Source organism: Ovis canadensis, chromosome 3 (genome assembly GCF_042477335.2).
Source record: "Ovis canadensis isolate MfBH-ARS-UI-01 breed Bighorn chromosome 3, ARS-UI_OviCan_v2, whole genome shotgun sequence".
Taxonomy (NCBI): domain Eukaryota; kingdom Metazoa; phylum Chordata; class Mammalia; order Artiodactyla; family Bovidae; genus Ovis; species Ovis canadensis.
This window is the reverse complement of record NC_091247.1, coordinates 215,333,382-215,358,638: the sequence shown is the minus strand read 5'-3', so window position 1 is coordinate 215,358,638 and position 25,257 is coordinate 215,333,382. Positions and strand designations below refer to the sequence as shown.

General features: G+C 49.4%; 1 protein-coding gene across 3 annotated transcripts; it reads left to right on the top strand.

The window, feature by feature from the left end:
- The first annotated feature begins 597 nt into the window (after window positions 1-597).
- CD4 (CD4 molecule) lies at window positions 598-24,838 on the top strand. 3 transcript variants are annotated; one of them, XR_011255315.1, is made up of 11 exons: window positions 632-948; window positions 8,022-8,110; window positions 8,234-8,398; window positions 17,836-17,994; window positions 18,652-18,885; window positions 19,866-20,204; window positions 21,379-21,579; window positions 22,288-22,409; window positions 22,773-22,840; window positions 23,109-24,172; window positions 24,315-24,838. XR_011255315.1 is itself a non-coding variant. In XM_069581413.1 (10 exons), exons 2-10 carry the CDS (start codon window positions 8,062-8,064, stop codon window positions 23,137-23,139), a joined length of 1,368 nt encoding a protein of 455 aa, XP_069437514.1. In that variant the 5' UTR covers window positions 598-948; window positions 8,022-8,061; the 3' UTR covers window positions 23,140-24,838. The 3 variants fall into 3 exon arrangements, 2 of the variants coding, with proteins under 2 accessions (XP_069437514.1, XP_069437515.1); XM_069581413.1 differs by having other exon boundaries at window positions 598-948; window positions 23,109-24,838; XM_069581414.1 differs by having other exon boundaries at window positions 824-948; window positions 7,926-8,110; window positions 23,109-24,838.
- Window positions 24,839-25,257: the final 419 nt, after the last annotated feature.

Here is a 25,257-nt window from a genome sequence, read left to right as displayed (position 1 = left end):
GAGAACCATAATGAAAGATCCTGCTTACCCCAACCAAGACCTGACACAGTCAAATAAATAAATATTTAAAAAGAGATTACACCCAATTCCTTGGGTTTGAGCAGCTGAGTGGATGGTGGGCCCCTCACTGAGTGGGAAAGTTGAACAAGGAGTAGGTTTGGCGGGTAGTAACATGGAGGTGATGGGTTTGGTTTGGGAAGCTATTTGTTGGGTTTGAGTTTGCTATGTCTGCTGAACGTCCAAACAGAGAGACCCCCATCTGGTGCTCATGAGAGATCTGAAGCAGAGAGAAACATTTGTAGACTGGCCAGAAATGAAAACTCACAGAAAGAAGCCCAGTCTATGGTCACTCTGACTGTCTCAGCTGCCCCTTCTTAGCCCTGGCCCTTTCTGCCACACGGGCCCAACTATGATGCCTTTGGTGAGGGGGCCCTGGAAGCACCTGCTGAACAGGTATCCTCTGGCCCTGGAGTTCGATGCTGTGTGTGGCTGCCCACAGCCGTTATTTCAGATCCTCTATCTGCCTCCCACTTAAATTGTTTCCCAGAAGCCCTGGCCAGACTGTAATATCACTGGTCCATCAGTGTTTTTCTTGCTAGCCACCCAAAGCACAGTGACGCTTTTTCTTGCCATCCAACGAGAAGCGGGACCACATTCTGGGCTCTGGCCGGGTTCTGCTGAATTTTTTTCCCTTGACTTTGCCATTTTCATTCTGACGTCTTCCCCAAAAGGCAGGGGGTGGGGACCCTAGCCCTAGGTGGTGACGTTGGGGGCTGGCCCAGGCCTGGGGAGTGGAGGAGACTCGCTACCAGGCTTCCTGTCTCTCCCTCTAAGCGTATCTCTGTCTGCAGAAGTAACAGGCACCCTCCCCAGTGGGCTTCTGCTCCCAACCCTCACAGAGACACACCTGCGCTAGAAGCAGAAAGGAAGAGAGACCCAGGCTGGGAGGTAAGAGGCACAGACCAGGCTTCGTTCCTTTCTGAGGGTCAGGGAGGGCAGGGGAGCAAGGCAGGAGATGCGCTGGCATCACAGGTCTTGCCCAGAGCTCTGGCCACCTTCTCTGGCATTTCCCGAGCCACACTCTCCCCCTGGAAATGTGAGCCTGCAGAAGCCAAGAGACTCTGCCATGCTTCTCTTCACAGCCCCGCTGCACACAGTTCAGTTCCCGGGGCGGAAGGGTGTTGACTCGGATTTGGAGATCAGAGAAGAAATGGGCGTTTGAGGGCCCTGGGCTGAAAAAGGCCACTGGTCATGGGGAGTAGAGGAGATAAAGACAAGGAGAGGGGAAAAGAGGGGAAAAAAAGAGGAAAGAAGAAATGGGAGGGACATAGAAAGAACCCACAAATATTACAGAGGGAGGAGGCCCAGGAAAAAGAAAGGAAAAGAGAAAACAATATAAAAGCAAGAGAAAAAGGAGTAGAACCTGGTCTAGAGACATTTCTCTCCTCAAATTAATTTTCCCAATGACTCGCTCACCAAAAACTCACACCAGAAATCATATTTGCAGCATTTCATAAGCCATATGACTGGTGTAGCCTCCTTCGACTCTCAGTTGATGTTTCTACACTTTTGTTTGCTTTCCGTGCCTTTTTAGTATTTTTGAACAGTGTATCTAAAGACACTTCTACTTTAGCTTTAAAATGATTAATGAGATGATTGAAAGCTAAAATTCTGAGAAAGGGGTGAAACCGAGCTCCTGGGTATGACATGTGGTAAAAGGGAGAGAGACGTATTTTTAGGCCACTATGTCATTAGAAAAATTGGTTCTAAGAAATCAGTGTTAGGTGTTTCAGCTGCTCTAGAAAAGGAGGCTGGTGGGGGGGTTAGAGAAGGACCTGCAGACCCTCCCTGAGCTGGGTGAGGGGTGTGTGGGGGACACACAGGAGGTGATGCCTCTTGAGCAGAATGCTCCGAAGGACCCCAGCCTCCCTCCTCCATGTCCTCAGACCTCTCCTCTCTCCTGAGGCCTCCTTGGCCTCCAGCCCTGTCCCCCAGGGTGTCCACTGTCCTCTCATTCTGGCCGGATTCTGTGTGTGTGTGTGTGGATGGGGGCCTCCTCTCTATAGTCAGATCCCTCAGAAGAGAAAGGCCCCATTGTCACTCACTCAAAAACATTGCGCTCTAGGTGGGACAGCTCTTCCTGAATGTCCTGCCCTTTCGGGGTGGGCTTTTTGGGGTGCAGGGCTAAGAGCAGAGCCTGATGCCGGGGAGGTCCGCGCACTGCGTTTTTGACAATTTCTTGCGCTGTGTAGAGTCTGGGCTGGAACAAAATGGCCGCCCTCCTCACCGCAGAAGAAGGGGTTCCCAGAGGACTGTGAGATGTCTCCCTCCTTCAGTGTGGGGGCCCTCAGGCAGAAGCCCACCTGAGATAAGACTCTCTCCCATCAACCAGTTCTGGGCAGAAGCCCCATAGCCCTTGGACCCTGATCCTAGCCCTGGCATGGCATCAAGGAGTTGGGTAGACAAGGGCCTGGCCGCTTTAGAGCTTCAGTAAGTCTTGGTTGAGTGACATGCCTTTGATGAGGGTGGGTGTGTGGAGGGGCCAGGCAAGGACTGGGGTTTGTGGGCTCCTTGGCTGAGGTCGGCTCTGCACCTCTCCGGGGATCGTGGAAGGAGAGGGGGCGCTCCGTTCCCCCCCCCATGTGGGCGGCGGAGGCAAAGGAGAGGATGGTGGAGGTTTGCAGCCACCGAACCACAAGGGTCCCTTCGAGGGACCATGTCTCTAGGAAGTTACATTCGCACAAAGCTGGAGCTCAGCAGACGGGGCGCGTGCAATAGGGGGCACATCCGCGGTGGGCTGGAGGGGGCTGATGGGGGCTGTGCGGAGGAGATAAAAGTGCCTGCGGGACCACAGACTGTCACTGCGGTGGGGCTGTGCCCTCTTCCCCCCAGCCCTGAGCCTCGCTTCTCAGCCGTGCCCCGGGTAGGGGGCGGCTGGGCCCCGAGGGCAAGCAGCGCGTTGCCTTCTTGGCTTCTCCTTGCCTCTCTTTCGGTGTCCTGCTCCAGGCCTGTGTCTTGTGTCTCAGAGTCTCCTTCTTTCCCTCCGCCCTACCTCGTTTGTGCTACGCCGGGCCTTGTGTGTGAGGCATTGTGTGTGATCGTGGATTGTGTGAATGTAGCTGCTGCTTTAATGAGCTAATCTGGGTCCCTCCCTGCCTTTCTCTTTCCCTCCCATCCTCCCATCATCCTCCCTTGGGACTTCTGTGTGTTCCTCCGAGGAATCTGTCCTTTTTCTTTGTCCACCCCACAGCCATCTCCCTGGCATCTATCCTGGGCCCCAGGCTGTAGGGGCCCTTCACACAGGAGTTTGTGGAGACTGCGACCCTCCACCCGGAGGCCAGGATGCTGGTTTCCAGGCCAGGAGGGACTGGAGCTTAGTGGCTGCTGGAGAGAGAAGGGATTCTGAGGGAGAAGAAGCAAGGGGCCCCGCAGGCAAGCCAGGAGAGCTAGAACTGCCTCCTAGCAGAGGAGGAGAGACAGACACAGGGAGCTGAAGGTAGAGGTGAGGGGAAGCACAGACGCGAGCAGAGAAACGGAGAGAGAGAGGAGCCAAGGCCTCGGGGACCAGTGGGCCCTCCCGCCGGCCTCAGGAGCCTGCGGTGTACACTGTACAGGATGCTACTGTACCAGGGCAGAGTGCTTCTGGGGAGGCTGAGGATGTGGGGATCAAAGGCCAGCTCTCTGGGGCGGCAGCGGAAGCCCCAGGCATCAAAGCAAACAGCATCTGGAAACCCAGAACCTCCTCCACCGACCAAGTTGAGCCCTGGGCTGGTGGGTTGGGGCAACACAGGAATCTAGGAGTGGGAAGTGGGCCTTGCACTGAGGCCAGGATCACGGAGTGGGGAGGAAAAGTTGACCACACCTGGGGAGGGACAGGAATGTCCCTAGTCTTGCTCAGGCGTCTAAGCTGACTCTGAACCTCAGGGAAGGGCATCTCACATGGAGACTCCCTCACTCTCTGCTCACCCAGGACACGGTGAGTCTAGGATGGGCTGACAGTGGGACCTACTTTCAGATGTGAGAGTGCCCCGCTCTACTCTCTCACCCCAGCCTCCTGATGTGTGGTCCCAGGACAACTAGTAAACAACTTCACCCGTGACCTAGCCTCCTTCTTCCTTTCCTGGAAACCTCCTCCTTTTTTTTTTTTTTTAAAGATTTATTTATTTTTTGGCTGTGGTGTGTCTTTGTTGCCACATGCAGGCTTTCTCGAGCTGCGGTGCGTAGGTTTCTTACTGTGGTGGCTTCTCGTTGCAGAGTTTGGGCTCTAGACGTGGGCTCAGAAGTTGTTGCGCACAGGCTTAGTTGCTCCGCGACACATGGACTCTTTCCGGACCAGGGACCAAACCGTGTCCTGTGCATTGCAAGGCAGATTTTTAACCACTGGACCACCAGGGAAGCCCCCAAAACGTCCTTCTTGACCACTTATCTTCCTATTTCCCTTGTTTTAAAAAAAAAATTCAAGCAAGATCCTACCAGGCATTAGCCCCTGAGTAGTTCCTCTTTCAGGCAGATGAAGCAACATCAGGTTGGCCCTTTCCTCTTCAGGACTCTGCCCGCTGCTTTGGCATCTGGTGCCTCAACACTTCTTGAAGAGGAGGCTTCCCCGGCCCGAACCTCACTAGGAGGGTCAAGCCCTTAGCATGCATTCAAGTGCTGCCTCCTCATCATGGGTCAGTGGCCAATAGGAAACGGAGTCCATTGCAGATGATTCAAGACCACCTGCAGAAAGAGGTGTTGAGGCACCAGATGCCAAAGCAGCGGGCAGAGTCCTGAAGGGAAAAGGGCCAACCTGGTGTTTCTGGAACCCAGTGAGGGCTTGAGTTGCTCTTAGGGGGCCACCTGGAAGGAGCTATGGTCATCATGGGAAGGAAAGGGCAAGGGAGGGAATACAGCTGATGCCAGAAAATATGCCCTGAGCCAGGAGAGAACAAGGATAAAACACCCCAACCTCTCTCCCCGGCCCTCTCATGTCTTGTGGGTGCTCCCCATCGGCCAACCCCAACCAGGAGCTGAAGGGCGAGGGAGCCTGGGTGACACAGTGTATAAGGTGTGCAGTGGGCAGCCTCCTTGTGGAGAGCAGGGCAGAGAGCATGGAGAATGCCTGGGGGTCGGGGGTGTGCGCTTCCCTGCTGGTCAAGTGATTAACACTCTGTGCTTCCAATGCAGGGGGCGCAGGTTTGATCCCTGATCGGGAACTAAGGTCCTACATGCTTCGTGGTGTGGTCAAAAAATTTTAAAAATGAAAGAAGGTGGAGGAAGTGGGAGGGAGGTTCAAGAGGGAGGGGACATATGTATACCTATGGCTGATTCATGTTGATGTATGGCAGAAACCAACACAACACTGTAAAGCTATTATCCTCCAATTAAAAATAAATTAATTTTAAAAGAAAAGAGAATACTTGAGAGGACCTGCACAAGAGTAGGCTGTGTGGATGGGGATGACTTGGCTTCATTCAGGCCAGGTTTGGGTGTGTACAGACACTTTTTAGTAACAGAATTACCATGTTGAGTCCAGAAAAAAGTAATCAGTGATTTCCCCTCTCTGTTCAATTAAATTTGGTTTAAATTAACCAAACACATCCCAAGTCCCTTCTCTGTGCTCCAGAATGGAGCCAGCGGTGGCCAGATGATGGCTGGACCATCATCTCTAGCCTAGAGATCAAGTTGGTGAAGGAAAGTTGTTATTCAGTTGCCCAGTTGTGTCCAACTCTTTGCAACCCCTTGGACTGCAGCATGCCAGGTTTCCCTGTCCCTCATCATCTCCTGGAGTTTGCCCAAGTTCATGTCCATTGGATTGGTGATACCATCCAGCCATCTCATCCTCTGACATCCTCTTCTCCTCCTGCTCTCAATCTTTCCCAGCATCAGGGTCTTTTCCAGTGAGTTGGCTGTTCGCATCAGGTGGCCAAAGTATTGGAGCTTCAGCTTCAACATCAGTCCTTCCGGTGAATATTCAGGTTGATCTCCCTTAAGATTGACGGTTGGTGGAGGAAAGGCAGGAACTGAAACTACAGTAGAAGGTGGGATGTGCCCATAAGGGGGTCAGAGTGGGAGTTCAGAGCAGACAGCTCACTGAAAGGTGGTCCCCAGCAGAGAGAAAGACCAGGCTGGGGTGGGGCTGGGGGGAGAAAAGTAGGTCTGGATACACAAGCTGCGTGCCAGGTGTGTGCTGACAGCCCCCAAGGCTGTCACTGCTCTGAGGCCTGCCCTCAATCTGGGGCCAAATTCAAAGATACTTTAAAAAAAAAATTGAAGTACAGTTGATTTACAGTGTTGTGTTAGTTCCTGGCGTACAGCAAAGTGATTCAGTTATATATACTATACTCTTTTTCATATTCTTTTACATTATGATTTATTACAGGATATTGAATATAGTTCCCTGTGCTATACAGTAGGACCTTGTTGTTTATCCATCCTGTATGTAATAGTTTGCCTCCGCTAGTCTCCCAGACTTCTAGTCCAAGCCTCCACCACCCCCTCAAAGACACTTGAGCCTGGTGCCGCCTGCCTGCGAGGCACTGTCTGGTGGCCTTCCTTTGGCTCTACTTCCTCCGTGTCATCTGGTCCCCTTACCATCTGACTGAGCTTCCTAAAGCTCTCAAAGACCTTGTCACATCTGCTCCAAAATGAGCAGCGGCTCCCAGCGCCCTGCAGAGCCAAGCCCTAACTCTCTGGCCTGCCCAGCAAGTTTCAAGATCAGGCTCCACTCCCCAAGACTTCGCTCCACAGCCACATGCCCCCCCATTGCCCCCGACTCTGCAGATTGTGGTGGGGTGCCCTCCCCTTTCCTTTCCAGCTGTCTCGGGGTTGTCAAACTTGAGTGTGCAGCAGTCCCCCAGAGGGCTGTGAACACAGACGGCTGCACCCAACCCCAGCTCCCGATCCTGGAGGTCTAGGGTGGGCCCCAGAGGTTGCCTGTCTCACAAGTTCTCGGGTGATCACACATGGGGAATCACTGCTCCAACCCAGTGGCGCCCATTCCTCCAGGTCCATGCAGAGCCCTTCTGCGACCCCCTCCCCCACGGCCCTGTCTGTCTTCCAAGCCCACAGAAACTCCGGAGTATTGCCTTTTTGCTTGTCCCACTCAGAGGCCTTCTAGGGAATCACCTTCTGCCCTTTCCCTGACTGCATCCCTCATACTGAATCAGACCCCAGGTCCTGGGGGTTTTCTTTCAGAGCTCCTCCCTTAAGTCTGTCTCTCTGAGTTCAGGCCTCATCTTTTCCCACCAGGATTCTTGCAATCCTGCCTCCCATGCTTGACCTCCTCCAGGTCCTCTTCTGCTCAGCAGCTGGAGGGATCCATCCTGTAAGTCTACTCCTGTCCTCTAAGTAAAGCTCCCTCGAGCGCCCAGGGTCACAGCATTCCGGGACCTTCATGACCTGGCCTGACTCCCTAGTCTCAGTTCCTACTAATTTGCCACCTTCTCTGAGAATTCTTTTCTTCTTTTTTAAAAACTTTACTTCATACCAAAAGCTGTTCACTCATTTTATTTTGTAATTCATTGATTGATTAATTAAGTTTTGGTTGTGCTGGGTCTTCGTTGCTGGGCACAGACTTTCTCTAGTTGCAACGAGTGGGGGCTACTCTCTAGCTCCGGTGTGAGGGCTTCTCATTCTGGTGGCTTCTCTTGTTGTGGAGTGCAGGCTGTAGGACACGTGGGCTTCAGTAGCCATAGCATGTGGGCTCAGTGGTTGCAGCTCCCAGGCTCAATAACTGTGGCACAGGGCTTAGTTGCTCCCTGGCATGTGGAATCTTCCTAGACCAAGGATTGAACCCATGTTCCTTGCCTTGGCAGGCGGATTTTTAACCATTGGACCATGAGGGAAGTCTTTTGAGAATCCTTTTCTGATTCCCCCTGGCAAAGAACCCACCCCTGGCCCAGGCACAGCATGCGTGGCATGTAACCCATGGGTGTCTTCTTCAGAGGCCTGCACGTCTAGGTTCCCGCCTGGCTGTCTAGGTCATGAAGGGGACCCAGCCAGATGAACGCCTGCTAACTGCTGACTGGTGTCTCCCCCAGGCCGAAGGCTCAGGTCCTTGCCTGCCTCAGCAAAGCCACAATGGGCCCGGGGACCTCTCTTAGGCACCTGTTCTTGGTGCTGCAACTGGGTGAGTGCTCAGACTTGGGGTCTGGGTGCAGGTGGCTTGGGAGGAGGGGCTGGTTGGGGAATGCCAGGTAGGGGATGGGGCAACCACAGCCTCAAGGCCTGACTCCCCTGTTTTTCCACCTAGTGATGCTCCCGGCTGGCACTCAGGGAAAAGCAGTGGTGCTGGGTAAGGCAGGAGGCCAGGCAGAGCTGCCCTGCCAGGCTTCCCAGAAGAAGAACATAGTCTTCAGCTGGAAAGATTCTTCCCAGTCCAAGATTCTGGGGAGTCATAACTCCTTCTTGCACAAAGGTAGGTGGACCCTGCTCCCTGTTTAGAGAAGAGAGCCCTGGGGAATGAACACCCCGGTGGCAGGGCCCAGCTCCTAGTAAACTCTGGGGTTCTGGAGGGTTCTGCCATCAGCCAGAGTCTCAGGGACTCCCCAAGTCCGGAACCACCCTTTGCCAGCTACTGGCGGGCTGGGGAATGGCTTCTGGTGGTCTACTATAATTTCATTATTTTAATATTGATGACCTTATTTTAATGGATAGTAGAAAAATAGTTATCATATGAAACCCATGATTTCATGAATATTGTTGTTACAGACCAATGATGATACTTTGTTTACTTCCATTAAGAGCAACAGAATGTTTCTCCCTAGCTTTTTCAAAAATAATGTATTTATTTTTGAATGTCCTGGGCCTTCACTGCCACTTGGGCTTTTCTCTAGTTGTGGCGAGCGGGGGCTACTCTCTAGTTCATGCGTGTGGACTTCTCATCTCAGAGGCTTCTCTTGCTGCGGAGCACAGTCTCTAGGCAAGGGCTTCGTGTGTGGCATGTGGGCTCCTGAGCTCAGGCTCAGCAGTTGTGGCACACGGGCTTAGCTGCTTCTCGGCATGTGGGATCTTTCCCCACCAGGAATTGAGCACATGTCCCTTGCACTGGCAGGCAGATTCTTATCCACTGCGCCGTCAGGGAAGTCTTTTTCTAGCTTCCAAAGCGGAAAGAATTAAGATTTCAAAACTTCTTAGGAACATTAATTTGCAACCTTATTTTTTCACGTAAATTTTACCCTCATGCTCCTGTTTAAGTAACTCTTCTTTCTTCTGGGTATGGCTTCTAATATTCAATACATTATTGAATGGGAGAAAGTCATAGAGTCAAAAGTAGAAAAATGCCACCGGTGTGAAATGTATTTATTCTTTGTAAGTTTATTTGATTTATTATTGTTTTCATTTCACTGCTTATTTTTTTAACATTTTCTCTTAATTCAAATGTATATAGAAGTTGAATAAATATATAATGAACCTCTGTGTATCTCTCTCAGGTTTAACAATGATCAATTCATGACCAATGTTGGTTCATATAACTGAATCACTTTGCTGTACACCTGAAACATTGTAAATCAACTATATTTTGATTTAAAAACACATCTATTATATCATCATCAATGCTTTAAAATTAATTCCTTTATGACAAAAATATCCAGTGTTCAAATTTTCCCAAATGCCTCATAATATTATTTTTCCATCTGGTCTATTTGAATCAGAATTCAAATAAAAATTCATGGATGGTATTTTCTTGATATGACCTTTGAATCTCTTTGAATTTATACATTTACTCTCCTTTTTCTGCCCCCTATTGCAACTGATATTTGAAGAAACCAGGCAATTGCCCTATAAGTTTTACATTGTGGTAGCATTCAACATGTTCCTCTGTCCCTTAAATCTCCTAGAAATGGTGATTAGATCTAGAGACATGATCAAGTTTATGTTCATTTTTTCTCTCAGTGACTTATTTAATAGCTGTACTCCATATTACAAGGCATTATAGCCCCATCTTTTTTTAAAATTGAACTATAGCCTCACTTGCGGTGTTGTGTTAGTTGCTGGTGTATAGCAAAGCGATTCAGTTATATCTATACACTATTCCTCCCCCTTTGGCAACCATAAGTTTGTTTTCTTTGTCTGTGAATCTGTTTCTGTTTTGTAAATAGGTTTATTTGTATCGTATTTTAGATTTCACATATGTGTGATATATGATCGTTGTCTCTCTCTTTCTGACTTACTTTACTTAGTATGACAATCTCTAAGTCCATCCATGTTGCTGCAAATAGCATTATTTCATTCTTTCTTATGGTTGAGTAATATTCCATTATATATACCTTCTCTATCCATTCCTCTGTTGATGGACATTTAGGTTGCTTCCATGTGTTGGCCATTGCAAATAGTGCTGCTATGGACACTGAGGTGCACACGTTTGATCTTTTGACAAGATCGTTTTATAGATGGTGTTTTATATTACCAATTTCATCACATTAGGAGGCATGCAATATTTATTGCTTCTTTTGGACTATTAATACAAAACAATCAGCGGCTCAAGTTTAGTTTATTTATTTGTGCTTCCTAGGTGGCGTTAGTGGTAAAGAATCCACCTGCTAATGCAGGAGACTTGCAGGAGACTTGGGTTCGATTCTTGGGTTGGGAAGACCCCCGAAGTAAGAAAGGCCAACCCACTCCAGTATTCTTGCCTACAGAATCCCATGAACAGAGGAGCCTGGCGGGTTACAGTCTATGGGGTTACAAAGGATTGGACACAACTGAGCAACTAAGTCATTAAGAGATATTAATAAATTGAATTATTAAGAAGCGTTGGCAAGAATACACAGAAGAACTATACAAAAAAGGTCTTAATGACCCAGGTCACCATGGTAGTGTAACCACTCACCTAGAGCCAGACATCCTGGAGTGTGAAGTTAAGTGTACCTTAGGAAGCATCACTATGAACAAAGCTAGTGAAGGTGTTGGAATTCCAGCTGAGCTATTTCAAATCCTAAAAGATGATGCTGTGAAAGTGCTGCACTCGATATGCCAGCAAATTTGGAAAACTCAGCAGCGGCCACAGGATTGGAAAAGGTCAGTGTTTATTCCAATCCCAAAGGAAGGCAATGCCAAAGAATGTTCAAACTACAGCATAATTGCATTCATCTCATACACCAGCAAAGTAATTCTCATAATTCTGCAAGTCAGGCTTCAACAGTACATGAACCATGAACTTCCAGATGTTCAAGCTGGATTTAGAAAAGGCAGAGGAACCAGAGATCAAATTGCCAACATCTGTTGGATCATCGAAAATTAAGAAAGTTCCAGAAAAACATCTACTATAGTGTGGTCAATAAAATCAACTTTATTGACTACACTAAAGCCTTTGACTGTGTGGATCACAACAAACTGGAAAATTCTTAAAGAGATAGGAGTATCAGACCACTTTACCTGCCTCCTGAGAAATCTGCATGCAGGTCAAGAAGCAACAATTAGAACTGGACATGGACTGGCTCCAAATTGGGAAAGGAATACACCAAGGCTGTATACTGTCACTCTGTTTATTTAACTTATATGCAGAGTACATCATGTGAAATGCCAGGCTGGATGAAGCACAAGCTGGAATCAAGACTGCCAGGGGAAATATCAATAACCTCAGATATGCAGATGACACCACCTTAAGAAAGTGAAGAAGAACTAAAGAACCTCTTGAGGAAAGTGGAAGAGGAGAGTGAAAAAGTTGGCTTAAACTCAACATTCAAAAAACTAAGATCATGGCATCTGGTCCCAATACTTCATGGCAAATAGAAGAGAAAAAATGGAAACAGTGACAAACATTATTTTCTTGGGCTCCAAAATCATTGCAGATGGTGACTGCAGCCAGGAAGTTAAAAAATGCTCCTTGGAAGAAAAGCTTTGACCAAACTACACAGCATAATAAAAAGCAGAGACGTTACTTTGCTGACAAAGGTCCGTCTAATCAGAGTTATGGTTTTTCCAGCATCCATGTATGGATGTGAGAGTTGGACTATAAAGAAAGCTGAGCACGAAAGAATTGATGGTTTTGAACTGTGGTATTGGAGAATACTCCTAAGAGTCCCTTGGACTGCAAGGAGATCAAATCAGTCAATCCTAAGAGAAATCAGTCCTGAATATTCATTGGAAGGACTGATGTTGAAACTGAAACTCCAATACTTTGGCCACCTGATGCGAAGAGCTGACTCATTGGTAAAGATCCTGATTCTGGGAAAGATTGAAGGCAGAAGGAGATGGGGATGACAGAGGATGGGATGGTTGGATGGCATCACTGACTTGATGGACATGAGTTTGAGCAACCTCTGGGAGTTGGTGATGGACAGGGAAGCCTGCTGTGCTGCAGTCTATGGGGTAGCAAAGATTCAGACACAACTAAGAGAATGAACTGAACTGAGCTGAGCTGGATGACACACAGTGACGATAAATCTCCCTCTTACTCCTGATCCCCTGTTACTTGGTTCCCTTCCCCAGAGGCAACTGTTTTCATCAGTTTCTATGTTTCCTTCAGGAGATGAACTAGGATTTAGACTAAGCAGAGTTCTTAGACTAGATACCAATGCACAGTCCATAAAAAGAAAAATGGATATATTGATCTTTTTTTATTTTTATGTTTTGGCGTACTCCACTCGTCTTGCTGGGTCTTAGTTCTCCAACCAGGGATAGAACCAGTGCCCCCTGAGGTGGAAGTGCCAAGTCCTAACCACTGGACTTGCAGGGAATTCCTGACACGTTGGTCTTGACCAAAATAAAAAAAAAACTTTGCTCTGCAAAACACTCTATTGAGAAGAGGAAAATTGTCTTAATTTATAAAATATGAGAAAATATATTCAAACTACATATCCAACAGAGACTAGTATCTAGAAGATGAACACAACTCTCAAAATTCAATACCAAAAACACCCCAAACAATCCAATTAGAAAATAAGCAAAAGACATGAAGAGATATTTCACCAAAGAGGACATAGAGATGGCAAACAAACACATGAAGATGTGTTCATCGTCATTAGTCATCAGGGAAATGCCAATTAAAATCACAGTGAGATATCACCACACACATATCAGAATGGCCAAAATTTAAACAAACAAAAAAAAGGTAACATCCAGTGCTGGTGAGGGTGCAGACACTGGTTACTCTTACATTGCTGGTGGGAGTATAAAATGGTACAGCTGCTCTAGAGAACAGTTCAGCAATTTTTAAAAAATTTATTTACTTATTTTTGACTGTGCTGGGTCTTCATTCCTCCTCAGGATTTTCTTTAGTTTCAGGGAGTGAGGGCTACTCTCTAGCTGCAGTGTCTAAGCTTCTCATGGTGGTGGCCTCTCCTGTTGGGTAGCAAGGGCTCTAGGACCTGGGGACTTCAGTAGTTGCGGTTCCTGGTCTCTAGAGCACAGGCTCAGTAGTGGTAGCACACGAGCTTCGTTGCTCCATGGAATGTGGGATCTTCCTGGACCAGGGATCAGACCTGTGTCTCTTGCATTGGCAGGCAGATTCTTTACCACTGAGCTACCAGAGAAGCCCTGGAAATTTCTTTAGAAAGCTTAACCTCCAACAACCTAGCAGTTGTACTCCTAGACATTTACCCCTTAGAGAAAGAAAGACTTATGATCACACAGAAATCTGTGTAAAATTGTTGACAGCAGCTTTATTAGTAGTAGCCAACGACTAGAAATAACCTAGATGTCCTTTAATGGGTGAGTGGTTGTATGCATGCTATGGATTGTTTTTCAGCAGTAAAAAGAAAGAATTATAGTTTTGGACCACAACCTAGATGACTCTCCAGAGGATTATGCTGTATGGGAAAAAAAAAAAAGCCAATCCCACAAAGTAACATACTATATAATTTCATTTATATAACATTCTCAGAATGACAAATTATAGAACTGGAGAACATAGTGATTGCCAGGAGTCAGGGCGAAGGGGTCTGGGAGGGAAGAGGATTTGGCTAGAAAAGGATAACATCTTTATAGTGCTAGAAATGTTCTGCATCTTGAATTGTGTCAATGCCAATATCCTGGCAGCGATACTGTGCTATATAGTTTTGCAAGCTGTTACCTTTGGGGTGAGCTGGGTCAAGGGTATTCCAGATATTTCTGCGCTATTTCTTATGGTTGCATGATTTTCTCAGAAGAAAATGTTTAAAGAATCATCAGAGTAAAATGATTAGCTTTCATAATGTCAAAACAAAACAAACAGAATGAAGACGCTCCACACACACACACACACACACACACTTAGAAGGATGTCAAGCACATTTTGTTAAGTGGAAAGTAAGCAATGTATGTATCAATAATAGAGTCCCATTTTAATTTAAAAATTCAATGTGGGGGCTTCCCTGATGGTCCAGTGGCTAAGACTCAGTGTTCCCAATGCAAGGAGCCTGAGTTTGATCTCTGGTCAGGGAACTAGATCCCCCATGTGGCAACTAAGACCCAGTGTAGCCAAATTAATATTAAATAAAAATAGATACCAAAAAAAAGGAAAATTCAATGTGTGTAAATATGTATCCACACAAACAGAAAAAAAAGGCATGAAGAAATCCACACTAAGTTGTTTGCAGTAGTATTGAGGGTGGGCAAGGAAGGAGAGAAATGTTGAGTCCGTAAGTCTGTATAATTTTTGTAGTTCAAATAACTAACTGAAAAAGTAAAGATGATCTTAACACAACTTTAAAAAAGTATATTATGAATATTTTCCATTTCATTGAAAATTATTTATAAATGTCATTTGTAGTGCTTACCTAATAATCATCAAGTTAGTATGCTCTAGTATGCAGCCATTATCTTTTCATCTAATCTTGCACCTTATTAAGAACGCTGTAATTATTGTTTTTGTACTTACATTTTGGCTTGAATTTTAAACTTATTAAGGATAAAGTTCTAGAAATGAAATTAAGGATATGAGCTTAAAAAAAAAAAAAAAAAGCTGGTGTATACAGCCAGACTGCTTCCAGAAAGGTTCTATCCGTTTACAGTAAGTCTAGATAATAGTGCCACTGTGTGCGTCTCTCACTGGAGCCCTTGCTGGCACTGAATACCAATATTTAAAACCTTCTCTCTTTTATTTTTTGCTAATTTTGAGAGTTGAAAAACATATCCTCGTTTTAATTTGCATTTCTATGATCGCCTGTGAGCCTGAAACACTGTGCTCCTTTCTAAAAATTCTCACCTCTTTTGTGTCGATGTCTTTGTTCTGTTCTTCAGATCTGAACTTCTTCCAGAATGGCCTTCCTTCCCAACTTCCTGATCTCTGACAACAGCAGGATCCCTCTCCTGACTGCTCCCAGTTTCTGAACCAGAGTTGATTTTTGGCCCCCTACTTCAATCCCTGATTTCCCCTCAGTCCCTGCCTAGGGCCATTCCTTCCTGTGGAAGTGTTCTTCCGTTTCACCTTCTTTGTTCTCAAGGGAACGTCTCATTAGCCAAGGCCACCTACCTCGCCCCTGGGTTACAGTGGGCGCTTCCTGGCAATTCCCTTTGCTGCTGGTCTGCCCTACTTCGCTTCTCTTCCTCCTACTGCCGTGCTGATTCCCAATACAATGCCAGTCACACCCTATTCCACTAGGCTAAGCCTGGAAGAGCCTCTGCCAGAGGTTCATTCCCTGAGTATGGGTCCCCGCAGCTCCTCAGCCAGACACCTCACACCCAGGTATTGTCCTCACTGCTTTGAGGCGGCTGCCTGTGTGACTGTCCTGGAACTTTACCCCCTTCCTAGACATTCTTGCTGCAACACTTTCCTCTAGCTTACTTCTTTTTTTTTTTTAAAGAAAAATATTTATTTATTTGGCAGTACCAGGTCTTAGTTGCAGCATGCAGGATCTTTAGTCTTTGTCTGGCCTGTGGGATCTTGAGTTGAGGCAGGCAGAATCTTACTTTAGTTGAGGCAGGATCTTTAGCTGAGGCATGTAATTCTTAGTTGTGTCCTGTGGGACCAATTCCCCAACTAGCGATCTAACCCAGGCCCCCAGCACTAGGAGTGTGGAGTCTTAGCCACCAGATCACCAGGGAAGTCCCCTGCCTACCCTTCTTTTAAGGCTTTGTTCTGTACTGGTCTCCTCCAAGAACTGATCCCAGACTCTCTCACAGTCTTAGAACTTTCACAAAGTAGAATCGCTTTTACAAAGTATAGAACAGTCTGGACAAGGGGGTCTTGATTGGACCCAGAAGAGCTTTTAACAGGGAAGCAAGGAGGACAAGTTATTTTAGTGAAAGGGTGTTAGATTGCATTTGTAACCAGCTGAGTTTTGGGGTGATGGCAGAACATCCAGATGAAGTCATTCCTTGGGCCATTGGAAACGTGGGCCCAGGAGGAAGGCGAGAGGTCGGGGCTGGGAGTTATCTTCTGAGCGGACAGGGGATGCAGCGGAAGTTTTTTTTTTTAATATTCATTTTTATTTATTTGTCTGTGCCAGGTCTTAACTGTGGCATGTTGGATCTGGTTCCCTGACCAGGGATTGAACTTCCTGCGTTGGGAGCTCAGAGTCTTAGCCACTGGCCCACCAGAGAAGTTCCTCAACAGACTGAATTTTAATTCTGGCTCCACCACTTACTGGAGTCAAAATTCAATCTTAGAATTGAAAAAGGCATAAACTGAAAAGCTCTCCCACACCTGTCTCATGGGGTTCACGTCCTCTCCCCAGGGACAACAAAGGTGACCATTTCCTTGTGTTCACCTCTACAAATATTTGTTCGTTTATAAGATAGATAGATAGACAGATATTATAGGTAGATAGATGATAAATAACTTTCCCCCTCCTTTTCAAACAGTGGTAGCTTTGAAAATATCTTGCTTTATTCAGTTAACAGTGTTTCTTAGATATTATTCCATCTCAGAATATAAACAGCCTCCTCATTCTTCTCTTATAGCATTCCACTGAAAGGGTGAAGTCTAACTTATTCAACCTCTCCTTTCATGGTGGACATTTTGTTCTGTATGTGCATTTGTAATTCTGGGAGTATTATAAATTACCTTCCAGGGGGGTGGATAAATTGGGAGATTGGGATTGACATATACACACTACTATATATAAAACAGATAACTAAGAAGGACCTACTGCATAGCACAGGGAACTCTACTCAACACCCTGTAATGACCTGTATGGAAAAAGAATTTTTAAAAAGAGTGGCTGTATGTATACACATAGCTGAATCACTTTGCTGTACAGCAGAAATTAACATAGCATTTTAAAATCAACTATACTTCAATAAAAACTTGAAAAAATAAGAACAAAACAAATAACTTTCCAAAGAAATTGCACTGGTTTGTGTTCCTGCCAATAATGGGTAAGCAAGAGTTTGGACAACTACTTAATTTCTCTGAACCTCTGTTTCCTTATCTGCAAGATAAGCAAAACGGTACCTATTTCTCAGACTTGTGACAATTACCTGAGATGATGTGTGTAAAGTGTTGGCCTGTAGGAGCTGGTGGAGCTTCCCAGGTAGCTCAGTGGTAAAGAATCCACCTGCCAATGCAGGAGACTCAGGAGACATGGGTTAGATCCCTGGGTAGGAAAGATCTCCTGGAGGACGGAATAGCAACCCACTCCAGTATTCTTGCCTGGAGAATCCCATGGACCTCTAGAGGAGCCTGGTGGGCTACAGTCCATGGAGTCGCAAAGAGTCAAACATGACTGAAGTGACTTAGCGTGCGCACATGTAGAGGCTGATACTCTCTAAGGGAGGTTACGATTTTATTTGGGGTTAGGGAGATGCTGTCCTGGCCAGGTAAAGGAATGTGTTTGGACCTCCTCACCAGTCTAGGGTTCTCAGATAGGACCAGGGCAGATTCTATCAGAGATCAGCAACTCAGATCAGAAGAGTCGTGGGCACCACCCTTGCCAGGGATGCACTGGCTCCAGGGTACCCCAACCTCCTCCATACGGGATCTGCTCCCAGGTAACACTGAACTGAGCCATCGAGTGGAATCCAAAAAAAACCTGTGGGACCAAGGATCCTTTCCTCTGATCATCAAGAACCTCCAAGTAACTGACTCGGGGACTTATACCTGTGAAGTGGATAGCAAGAAGCTCGAGGTGGAACTGAAGGTGTTTGGACGTGAGTGGGGTAGCCTGGGACCTCAGCCAATTTCCCTTCCTCCTTGACTCGCATCCCTGCACCCAAACCAGGGCCTGAGCTGCTGGCATTTCAACAGTCTGAAGACAGATCAGACAGGCCGCTGTGTCTTCTCAGTGCCTCCTCAGGCCTTGGGTCAGGCAAGCAGAGACAGAGACCTGGGGTTGAGCGGGAGGTGCAGGGGTGGCAAGGCAGGAGACAGAGGGAGGAGAGAGAGAGACAAGGAAGAGAGCAGAGTGGGAGGGGAGAGAAAACCCTGCCTTGGGCTGGAGGTGGACAGAAGGGAGATGTTGGAACAAGGGTAACTGCAGATTCTCAGATGGCTCAGTGGTAGAGAATCTGCCTATCAATGCAGGAGACGCAGGTTTGATCCCTGGATCAGAAAGATCCCCTGGAGAAGGAAATGGCAACCCACTCCAGTGTTCTTGCCTGGGAAATCCATGGACAGAGAAGCTTGGCGGGCTACAGTCCATGGGGTCCCAAAGAGTCAGACACAACTTAGCGACTGAAAGAACAAACGGACCACAGAGCAATACCCGAGGCTTCCTGGCTTCTTCTCTTCTCCTTGGGGAGATGGGGTGTGTGTGTGTGTGTGTGTGTGTGTGTGTGTGTGACACAGTTCGCCTGCTCCCCTCACAGTGACTGCCAGCTCGGACACCCGCGTGCTGCTGGGACAGAGCCTGACCTTGACTTTGGAGAGTCCCTCTGGGAGCAACCCTTCTGTGCAGTGGAAGGGTCCAGGGAATAATAGGAAGGAAGAACTCAAGAGCCTGTCACTGGCCCAGGTGGGGCTGCAGGACAGTGGTACCTGGACGTGCACTATCTCCCAGAGCCAGCAGACACTGGAGATCAAAATACCCATCGTGGTGCTGGGTAAGAGGGGCTCCTCCCTCCCCCGCAGGCACCCCCTGCCTGCCAGACCTTCCTCTGCCCTCACTGCTCTGCTCTGGGGGGTCTGGTTTAGGGGGAAGGGGAGGCTGAAGCCAGGATCCCCTGGAGCAGAAGTCTGCCCTAAGGGACACACTGGCCCTCTCTTCTTCACAAGCCATCCTTGAGGGAGTGGACACGGAAGAAAAAAGGGATGGGGGTGTAAGGATGTCAGGGACCCCAGAGACCCAAGAGGAAGCCCCAGAGGAGGGCTGTCAAGGGCGTCTGTCTTCTTGGTTACCTCAGCTTCCCCCTCCCACCAAGTTACGAGTCTACTAACTCAGAGATGCTCACAGCAACAAGCCAGCCCTGATGAAACTCCATGTTGCAGGTTCAGAGTCCTGAGTAGGCACTGGGAAGGAAAAAAAAAAAAAGCCCAGAGGGCAGGTGCTCCCCCAGACCCTGTGACACACAGGAGGGTAGCATGGTGATGAAGTTCATGGACTCTGTCTGAAATCCTGGCTCTGACTTGACTGTGTGGCCCTGAGCAGGTCACTGGAACTCTCTGTGCCTTGGTTTCTGCATCTGCAAAATGGGAATGAACTAACCTACCTTGTTGTGTCATGAGGACAAGTAACGTATGAAGTGCCCTTAGAACAGCGCCTGGCACGTAGTCAGCCAGTGTCTGCGCTTACCTTGAGACGGGTGATGAATGTTGTACCCATGTGGTACGGGCCAGATGCCCTCTGTGCTCCGGGACCCTGAGGAAGGAGAGGACCCCTGTGGCTGGGCTGTTCTAGGAGGGCTTCTCCGGGGAGGGGGCGCTGCTGTGGCACCTCCCTGGGGTGCAGAGCAGAGAGAGGAGAGGAGATATAGAATGGAATCGAAGGGCTTGAGTGGCAGCCCAAGTGTTTGGACTCACCTGGCCCCCTTTCCTGCGCCTGCCTCGCCCTGTATGGACCCAGGTTCTCTCCCTCCCCCTCCAGCCTTCCAGAAGGCCCCCGAAACAGTCTATGTGAAGGAGGGGGAGCAGGCGGAGTTTTCCTTCCCACTCACCTTCGAGGATGAAAATCTGAGTGGGGAGCTGACTTGGCAGCAGGCAAACAAGGATTCTTCCTCCCAATCCTGGGTCACCTTCACCCTGAGGAACAGAGAGGTGAAGGTGAACAAGATTCACAAGGACGTCAAGCTCCATATGGGGGAGAGGCTACCGCTGCGTCTCACTCTGCAGCGGACTTTGCCTCAGTACGCGGGTTCTGGAACCCTGACCCTGGATCTCACCAAGGGGAAGCTGCATCAGAAAGTGAACCTCGTGGTGATGACAGGTGAGGAGCTAGGCTGAGACAGCAAGGGTGGGGTCAAGGGCCAAGGGACCTGGCTCAGGGCTCCTCTAAGTCACGACAGACCATTCAAGAGAGTGCCTAGGCCCTGGATGCCTGATGGAGCCCATCAAGGGCCCTCTGGTTTGGGGAAATTTTTTTTTAAAAATGTGGCTCTGCTGGGTTCATTGTGGCACGCAGGGTTTCTCTAATTGAGGCACAAGGACTTCTCTTGCAGAGCATGCGCTCTAGAGCATTGCACGTCAGTCATTGCAGCTCGAAGGGTTTAGTTAGTTCCCTGACCAGGGATCCAGCCTGAGTCCCCTGCACTGGGAGGCAGACTCTGAAGTCCCTGGGGGGAAGTCCCTGGGGGTATGCCCCTGGGGGTTGGTTTTGAGCTGAGGTTGGAATCCTCTGTCCCTCCCTGACATCCATGAGCAGGCCTAGGGTGAGCTCCACTAGAACTCCCCAGGGCCTCACTGAGAACCAGGCTGTAGTTCTGCCTGTGCTGGGACCCCCTCAGACCCCGACTAAGCCCCTCCCCTCTGTGGGTCATTTCTGTCCTAAGGAGGATAACAATATCACAGTGATGGTGACAATGTCAGGTGTCATACTGAGTGCTTCCCTCCTTATCTCCTTAATTACCATAATAACATCACCAATAATAATGGCTTAGATTGGGTGTTTCATACATGCCAGGCCCCCATTCAAGAGCTCTATGCGTATCTTTCCATTTAACAATTGTGTGGGGCTCTCTCTGGTGGCCCACGTGGTAAAGAATCTGCGTGCAATGCAGGAGACCTGGGTTTGATCTTGGGTGGGGAAGATCCCCTGGAGAAGGGAATGGCAACCCACTTCAGTATTCTTGCCTGGAGAATCCCATGGACAGAGGAGCCTAGTGGGCTACAGTCCATGGGGTCACAAAAAGTCAGTCACCACTGAGTGACTAACACTTCAGGTTGGTAAGTAGCTTGTTCAGGGACTCACAGATCCTAAGCAGCTGGGCTAGGTTTCAAATCTAAGACTGTTGGACCTCAGAAGCTGTGCTTCCTCCATTATAACTGAATGAGAATGCGCTCTGAGAGGCTAGCAGAGTGGTGCTGATGTAAAGCATCATCGTCATCATCGTCGAATTCCTGGAGGTCCAGGGTCCCAGTCTCAGGCTTTTGTCCCTCTACAGTGACTAAGTCCCCAAATAGTCTGACCTGTGAGGTGCTGGGGCCCAGCCCCCCAAGGCTGACCCTGAACTTGAAGCTGGGGAACCAGAGTATGAAGAGCTCAAATCAGCCAAAGGTGGTGACAGAGCTGGAACCCAAGGCTGGGATGTGGCAGTGTCTGCTGAGTGACCAGGGCAAAGTCCTGCTGGAATCCAAGATCGAGGGTGAGTCAGGGTCCATGTTCCATGGCCTAACCCCGAGCCCCTGCCGCCTCAGCTGGGGGAGCCTCCCAGGGCTGGTGGAGACCTACCCAGCCTCCCAGGTGTTCTGAGATGGGTAGGGTGGTAGGTGAGGTGCCTAGGACACAGGGATGATGAGGTGAAGTGGGGCGTGGCCCTGGGCTCTTGTAGTCCTATAAGTTCCCACTTCCCTAAGGTCTACCACCCAGGAGCGGGGCTCACCTGACCAAGAGCCCCCCTTCCTGGCTCCTCTTCAGACCCAGAGACACATGCACACCCAAACATACAGACATTTGTGAGCATAGCAAGGGTGGGGACTGTTGGTCTAGCTCCCCAGAAAGCAGTAGTATCTAACCTTAAAACCCCTTCCCCAAGGGAGCTTTGGGGTAGAATGGATACATGTATATCTATAGCTGAGTTCCTTGCTCTTCACCTGAAACTGTCACAACAATGTCTTTTTTAAATTTTATTTTTAAACACTAAAAAATAAAATGTTAAAAAAAAATCCTTCCCCAGCCTTTCCCTTTCAGTCCTGGTGGCCCCTAAGGGGCCCATGTATCCTGCCTGGCTCTCTCATCGAAAGGACCAGACCTAAGTGTGGCTGGGCAGTGAGGCCCTCTCTCCTGGTCCCCCTGGTGTACCCTTGCCCTGACAGTGGGCAGGGAGCTGAGCACGCCTCTCTCTGTCTTGCAGTCTTGCCGTCAGAGTTCATCCAGGCCTGGCCGAAGCTCCTGCCCATGGTGTTGGGGGGAATCGCAGGCCTAGCGCTTCTCACTGGCTCCTGCATCTTTTGTGTTAAATGCTGGCACCGCAGGGTGAGTGAGCCCTCCCTGACGTCCTCGCGCCCCCACGGGGCACTCAAGACCCTGAGGCCTGTCCGCCACGAAGGTGTCCCATGTCTATGACCTGCTTCTCCTCTGGCTCCCTCTGCCCACCGCTCCCTCCCTCACTGCCGGCTGGTCCCCATCCCAGATCCCATGAGGAGGGAGAGAAGGGAAGGCGCAGAGTCAATTCTGGGACAGATGGCCTCCTCAGCCACAGCCCTGGCCTCTCCCCTCCCACCTTTCCCCTCCCGCCCACCCCCCCCCCCCCCCCCCCGCCCCGTGCCTCCCCTCCAAGGGGCAGCTCCCTTTCAGAGGCCCGGGGCCCTCACGACTAGCCTCCTTCTCCCTGGACAGCGCCAGGCAGAACGGATGTCTCAAATCAAGAGGCTCCTCAGTGAGAAGAAGACCTGCCAGTGCCCCCAGTAAGGAACTGGGAGGGTGGAGGAGCAGGAGGGGAGGAGACACAGGCTAGAGGGAGGCGGTGCAGAGGAGAGAAGCGGGTGGGGATGGCCCAGGAGGCAGGAAGCAGGCAGGGGGATGGAGGACCAGGTGAGGGGCAGGGGGCCCAGGGTGGGGCTAGAAGCCGGCCCTGCGCTGGAAGAGAAAAGCAGGCTCTGGGAACCACAGAGGGCCTGGAAAGCAAAGGGCTGGGAGGCACAGACTTGTTCCTCTTATTCTTCATCCCTCCAGCCGGCTCCAGAAGACCCACAGTCTCACCTGAGGCACTGACCAGGAGGAGTTTCTCACCTGCAACCTCCCCACCAGGCTCCGCCGCCCCCCAACCCTACCTCTGCTGCATCTCCTATTGGGCCCCTGGGCCTGGGGACCAGATGAATGTAGCTGGGGCCTGTGGCCACCTCCCGCCCTTCTGGTCGAGGGGGCCTGGGGTCTGCTCTTCCAGATGCTCTCCTCCTCTTCCCCGTTTTCTTTCTACTTCAGCCCTAACCCCTCTCTGACGACTTCTCTCTTGACTCTCTCCCTCACCACTGGCTCGGATCCCGGGCAGCACGAGGGACCAGCCCAGCCTGGCCTGGAGGGTGAGGCTGGGTGTCTGCGGCATGAAGCTCAAGACTGTCACTGTACGGGAAGAGGACCCTGGGACCAGAAAGGGCAGGGACTAGCCCAGGATCACACAGCTAGTCAAGGACAGATTCAGATCCAAAGGTTCCTCCTGACTGCCAGCCAGCAGCATTTCATTCTGCCTGCATCTCACTCTGCCTTGGCAGAACCACAGACTCACATCCTGACCTGGGCACAAACAGGCACCCTGGGCACACTTGTGCCCAGACATGATTCCTTATCACCTCAGCAGCACGGCTGTGTTTACAAACCAGTTCCTTTGTTTGTCTATAGGCTTCCCTGGTGGCTCAGACGCTAGAGAATCTGCTTGCCAGCGCAGGAGACCTCGGTTTGATCCCTGGGTTGGGAAGATCCCCGGAGAAGAAAATGGCAACCCACTCCAGTATTCTTGCCTGGAGAATCCCACAGACAGAGGAGCCTGGCGGGCTACTATCCATGGGGTTGCAAAGAGTCGGACACAACTGACTAATAATGTCTATTTCAGCCTCACGAAAATCCTGCAAGGCTGGGTAGTGACAGGACCGAGACTAGCATCTCCAGTTTATAGACCAGAAACAGAAGGCGGAGAGGGGCAAGATTGCTTAGCTTCATACAGCTAGTATGTGGACTAGCCCAGGTCTCTTGACTGCTAGCTCCACTGCTATCTCTTGAATAGAGGGACAGATACCATGCAGGTCTCTGCAGCTGGCTGGTCACAGATGTCCCTTGTCCCTCCATGGGAGCCTTTCCTGGCAGGGAGTTTGCCTCAGAGAATTCAGGATCAGGCAGGAGGGCCTCCCTGCCTAGAATCCCTCCTTGGTCTCCTGCTGGCTGCAGAATCCTGTTACCAGGGAACAAAACCTGTAGTTCTCCTAATCAGGGCACAGGCCCTGTGGGAGAGAGTGTCCAGTGACCGCAACTCACCTTCTCAGAACCTTCTGGAAAGTGAATTTTGCCCAGGGGGAGTGGTGGGGAGCTGGCTGGAAACTGAACCCTCTGAGGGCAACTCCTGTGAAGGGTGATACCCCTGGGCCTCAGTCTCCCCACCCTGCACCCCCTTCTTCCTTCTTCCAAATGACTCAGGATACAGAAAATCTCAGGGTTACAAGTTTTCTTCTTCTTCCTCTTCTTGATCCATTTCTCTCAGGATCCCCAGCCTTCTCTGCCCCACTCTCCTCCCTTCCCTTTCTCATCACCTCCCGCAATCCCTACCCTTTTCCCTTCTTTTCTTTCCAATTTGCCTCTTTCAGGAAGAACACCCAGCTGTCGCCAGGGGTCCCAATGGCTTGCTTGTATTCCTGACCTGTCCCCACCCCTGCCTCCCTGAGCTGAGAGAAAAAATACAAGAGACTTAACTTTAAGGAAGATGCTCTTCATTTGTGTGTGTGTGTGTGTGAGAGAGAGAGAGAGACAGAGACAGAGAGAGGGGTTGGGGAGACACTGTGTGCCAAGTCTCTTCAGTCATGTCCGACTCTTTGCGACCCCATGGACTGTAGCCCACCAGGCTCCTCTGTCCATGGGATTCTCCAGGCAAGAATACTGGAGTGGGCTGCCATGCCCTCCTCCAGGGGATCTTCCCGACCCAAGGATGGAGGGGGAGGCGGAGTGGACTCTTTCCTGGGGATCTGGAATCTTCTGATCTGTGGGGTCAGACCCAGAGGACAGGTTGCCAAGTTTGCCCCCAAGAAGCAGATCAAGTTTCCCTGGGGAGGGAAATATCCCCTGGAGGTGGTTAGCCGCCTCCCTACTCCGAAGGGCCCTGAGTGTGCGCGTGTATGTG